This window comes from Anolis carolinensis, chromosome 2 (genome assembly GCF_035594765.1).
Source record: "Anolis carolinensis isolate JA03-04 chromosome 2, rAnoCar3.1.pri, whole genome shotgun sequence".
Lineage (NCBI taxonomy): Eukaryota > Metazoa > Chordata > Lepidosauria > Squamata > Dactyloidae > Anolis > Anolis carolinensis.
The window spans coordinates 80,031,432-80,036,876 of NC_085842.1; the positions used below are offsets into that span (position 1 = coordinate 80,031,432).

General features: G+C 48.1%; 1 protein-coding gene across 1 annotated transcript; it reads left to right on the forward strand.

Moving 5' to 3' along the window:
* The first annotated feature begins 995 nt into the window (after window positions 1–995).
* LOC134296087 (uncharacterized) lies at window positions 996–4,965 on the forward strand. Its single transcript, XM_062970052.1, has one exon. The coding sequence runs from the start codon at window positions 997–999 to the stop codon at window positions 4,519–4,521; it is 3,525 nt and encodes a 1,174-aa protein (XP_062826122.1). The 5' UTR covers window position 996; the 3' UTR covers window positions 4,522–4,965.
* The last annotated feature ends 480 nt before the right edge of the window (window positions 4,966–5,445 follow it).

Here is a 5,445-nt window from a genome sequence, read left to right on the forward strand (position 1 = left end):
AGTGAAGAACCCCAAGCTATGGCTAGGCTATTGGAAGGGATTATGGCAACCCATAATCCCACCTGGCAAGATTGCAGACAATTGTTGAATATGTTGTTCACATCAGAGGAGAGAAGAGCAGTGTTGAATAATGGGGTAGCCATAGCCCAGGTTGGTGCCCCACAAGATGGTGATGCAGCCGAGTGGGGAGCACAGAGGTTTCCTGTGGAAATAGATCCCCAATGGGACACCGCAGAAGAAGGACATTTGCAGAGACTGAGAGGATTCCAGCGTATATTGGTAGAAGCGGTAAAGAGGGGCCCGCCGCGACCCGTCAACATTGTAAAAATTCAGGGAGTGGTACAGGAAAAATCTGAGTCACCAACAGCCTTTTTGGAAAGGCTGGAGGCAGCATATAGAAAGTATAGCCCATATAATTTGGAGGATGAAAACGGTAGGAGGGCGATTCAACAGTCTTTTATCAGTCAAGCGGCTCCTGACATCCGGAGAAAGATTCAAAAGCAACCAGGATTTCTAGGAAAGACTATGAATGAATTGTTGGCACTCGCAGATCAAGTTTATATGGCGAGGGACCAGGTAGAAGAAGAGAAGAAGGACAGGAAGAAGAAGCAGGAATACCAAGCATTAGTTACCATGATGGAACAAAGTGCAAGTGGACAGAGAGGAAGAGGAGGATATGCCAGAGGGGGACAAGGAGGAAGAAGAGGGCCCCCTCGGAGGTTAGGTCGAGACCAATGTGCTAAATGTAAGAAGTTTGGACACTGGAAAGGTGAATGCCCAGAAGGAAGAGAAGGAAGTCAGGAAGGACCGAGAGAAAGAGGAAGGCCTGAGAGAGGAAGAAACCCAGGAAGGGGAAGAGGGCGTGGGAACTACGTACCTTTTCCTGCAAGAGAGGTGATAGCTGCAGCAGCTGTGATGGAAGAAGAATGGGAAGATATGGATGGAGGAGAGGAATGAGGAAGCCAGGCTCTTGTTTTGTTGGACCCCGGGGAGCCGATGGTCACACTTGAAATCGGGGACCAACAATTGGACTTTTTAGTGGACACAGGTGCCGAAAAATCAGTAGTAAATACAAAAATTAGTCCACCAACTCAGGAAACTACGAAAGTAATAGGGGTGTCTGGGAAGACCCAGAAGTGCCCCTTCCTTAAGGAACGCACCTGCAATCTGGCCGGACATCAGGTCAAGCATAAGATGTTATATCTCCCAGACTGCCCAGTCCCTTTATTGGGAAGGGACATTTTATCAAAATTACAAGCACAACTCCAGTTCATGAAGAATGGACAAATGGAGCTATCATTTCCCATGGAAGAGGAATGGAGACTGTTTCAAGTTAGGATTTTTACTGAAGAAATACAATGGCCATGGCATGAGACTCCTTTAGTGTGGGCAGAAGATAATCCTCCAGGATTAGCTAAATATGTTCCGCCGGTGGTGGTGGAAGTGAAAAGAGGAATGGGACCCATATGTAAGCCACAGTATCCCGTCAGTCGAGAGGCAGTGCAGGGGATCAGAAAGCATCTAGAGCGACTTCTGCAGCATGGGATATTGGTACCATGCAGTTCCCCATGGAACACGCCCCTGCTCCCAGTCAAGAAACCAGGAGGACAAGGAGAATATCGCCCAGTTCAAGATTTGCGGGCTGTAAATCAAGCCACCGTTCCCCTAACCCCGGTAGTGCCAAATCCATACATCATGATGAGTCTAGTACCAGTATTTGCCAAATGGTTTACTGTGTTGGATTTAAAGGATGCATTCTTTTGCATTCGATTGGCCCCTGTATCCCAACCGATCTTTGCTTTCCAGTGGGAATCTCAGCAGTCAGGGCAAAGGACCCAGTATGTTTGGACACGCCTTCCTCAGGGGTTCCGGGACAGCCCGACCATTTTTGGTCAAGCCCTGGCCAAAGACTTACAGGATTTTGTAATACCTAAGGAAGAGGGAATTTGGCTTCAATATGCAGATGACCTGCTTATCACTTGCCGGACACTAGGGGGGTGTAAAGAGCATACTTTGAGATTACTCAAGACATTGGAAGAAAAGGGTTACAAAGTGTCAAAGAAAAAGGCCCAGTTGTGCTGTCCCACGGTGAAATATTTGGGGTTCCATCTGACCGAAGGAAAGAAGATGTTAGGAGCTGAAAGAAAGGAAGTTGTTTGTGCCATCCCCACTCCCAGCACCCGGCGACAGGTGCGGGAATTTTTGGGATCAGCAGGATATTGTAGACAGTGGATCCCCAACTACGCCGTGTTGGCTAAGCCACTGTACCAGGCTACGAGAGGTGGAAGAGAAGATCCATTTGAGTGGACAGAAGAATGTCAACAGGCATTTAAGGCATTAAAAGAAGCATTGATGTCATCTCCAGCATTAGGACTGCCCGATTTGGAAAAACCATTCACTCTGTTCGCTGCAGAGCGGGAAGGGACAGCGGTTGGAGTATTGACCCAACCACTAGGTTCATGGCAAAGGCCGATTGCCTACTTGTCAAAGCAATTGGACACAGTGGCTCGTGGATTGCCACCTTGCCTGAGGGCTGTGGCAGCATCAGTAGATTTAATCAAAGAAGCGAATAAATTGACCCTAGGACAGCCACTGACAGTTAAGGTGCCCCATAGCGTTAAGGCACTGTTAGACATTAAGGGACCGCGCTGGCTCACAAGTGAGAGGTTAATGAAATATGAGGGATTGTTGTGTGACAACCCACTGGTGACCCTGGAGACTTGCTCCACTCTGAATCCGGCCACCTTGCTCCCGACTCCAGGAGACACCACGATCCATCAGTGTGCCCAGGTGATGGATGAGGTATTCTCCAGTCGACCGGATTTGAAGGATGTGCCACTAACTAAGGTGGACGACACTCTGTTCACAGATGGAAGCTCCTTTATGGAAAATAATCAAAGACACTCAGGTTATGCGGTTGTTCGGTGGGGGGGAGAGACGCTGGAAGCAGAGTCACTGCCCCCGGGGACTTCTGCCCAGAAGGCCGAATTGATTGCCCTGACCCGAGCGTTGGAATTGTCAAGCGGAAAGCGGGTTAACGTCTACACAGACTCAAAATATGCCTTCACGACCCTCCACGCACATGGAGCACTGTACAAGGAGCGCGGGCTCCTCACGTCTGGAGGAAAGTGCGTGAAACATGCTGGAGAGATTGTGGATCTCCTGGAGGCGGTTTGGAAGCCAAGGCAGGTGGCTGTGATGCATTGTAAAGGGCACCAACGTGGAGACGATCCCGTAGTGCAAGGAAATAGGCAGGCTGATCTGGCAGCCAAAGAGGCAGCTAGGCTGCCCTATATTGAACATCAGGTAATGGCCCTACAGGTAGAATTAACTGAACATAACATTACATATACACCAGAGGAAGAAGAATGGGCCTTAAAGGAGAAGGGTCAGTGGTCAGGAGAACTCATAGTGATGCCAGACGCCCGTGTCTACGTCCCTAAGGACTTGGCATGGCACTTAGTCCAACACATGCACCAAAACACACATTTAGGAAAAATGGCATTGGCAAATCTGCTAGGACGACAGTTGTATATCGATGGATTACATAGCCTAACGGCAGCAGCAGCCCGAAGATGCTGGACATGTATCAAAAATAACCCCAGAGAAGGACCCCTCAAGCCACCAGGAGTCCAACATGTGGGTGGGGTACCCTTTGAAGCTTTGGTCACTGACTTTACAGAAATGCCCCCATACAAAGGATACAAATATTTACTGGTGTTCGTGGACACATACACAGGATGGGTGGAGGCTTACCCTACAAGGACTGAGAAGGCTGTGGAGGTGTCAAGAGCTCTAATGAAAGATGTTATTCCCAGATTTGGCGTACCCTTAGAAATTGGGTCAGATAATGGCCCCGCATATATTCAACAGGCTGTGCAAGGATTATGTAGGATTTTGGGCATAAAATGGAAGTTACATTGTGCATATAGACCCCAATCTTCTGGAAAAGTGGAAAGAATGAATAGGACATTAAAGGCTCAGCTTGGGAAACTTTGCCAAGAGACAGGATTGCCGTGGACGGTGGTTTTGCCCATGGCATTATTAGGAATCAGATGTACACCACACAAACGGACAGGACTCTCCCCTTTTGAAAGACTCTATGGACGACCCCCTTTGAACTTGAAGGGAGCCTTAGAGACAGGAGCTGAGCAACACCTCATAGGAGAGAAACAGACATTGGCCCAGGTTCAGGCTTTGGGCAGACAAATGCAGCAGTTAGAAAAATACATTTCTGAATTGAACCCACCATTCCCTACCACACCTCTACATTGTTTTTCACCAGGTGACGAGGTTCTGGTCAAGGATTGGAAGATTGAGCCATTGGGACCCAAGTGGCGAGGACCCTATGTTGTGCTCCTGTCTACCCCCACTGCAGTGAAGGTGAAGGAGATTAAGCCGTGGATACATTACACCCGTGTAAAACTAGCACCTGAGGAGTGGCGGACGGAGCGAGTTCCTGGTGAGGACCTGAGACTCAGGATCATCCGGCAACTCCCTAAGGGGTCAACAAGGCCATGAAGCTGATCCCTTCGGGTGCAACGGAGCGTCGGTGGTCAAGTATGTCGCAGCATGGCCCAACAAAGGCGCTCTCCGGGAGATGGTGGCTAGACATTTTGAGAGGAAAAAGTGGGAGACAAGTTATGAGGAGGGGAGGAAAGCGCACTGTGTTTGGTATATTATTTGTGCTGAGTTTTATTCTCTCTTTTGGAAAAAGAGCACATGGGAATTGGATAAAAGAACATGCCAATTATATGTTTGAGCAGCACGGGAAAGAGGTAGCATTAATATATGAACACCCCCTCACCGTAGGAGATTTTTCATTTCTTCCCGATTTAATTGATGAACCACAGATTGTGTTGGAGGGATTGTCCAAGGCTCAGGAGGGTCCACCTACCGTGTTTTCTAGCATACCGCAAAAGATAAATAAAACTCGGTTTCGACGGTTTAGATACCATACCTCCACCAGGGGTTTGTGCTTCTGTTGTGGAGGATCGGGAATATGGAATTCTGAGTGGAAACACTGGGGAACTAGGCAGGCGTTCTTTTCCCGATTAGGCAATTATTCCCATTGTCGAGACCGGTTCTATCTACATGGACGATTTAATACATCTTATGTCTCACGATTAAATCTAACCGCAACCGAGTGGGCTAGCATGTATCCAGATTATCCCACATTTAGTGTGAATGATTCTATTGAGGGCCTAAAATCTTATATGAACATACTGCAACAATTAACCCAACTGAGCCTAGGTAAAAGCCTCTGTCCGTTATGGCAAATTAGGGATCCAAATCTATGGTTTTTCTTTGATAAATGGGCCACAAATTATCACCCCGGCAACTACCAGTGTGTCGGTGTGGGTTATTTGACATTCCCAGTTCAGGTCTTACACAAAAGGCATCAGCGCCTGAAACGGGACATTGTGCAAACAGGCCCTCTAGGAC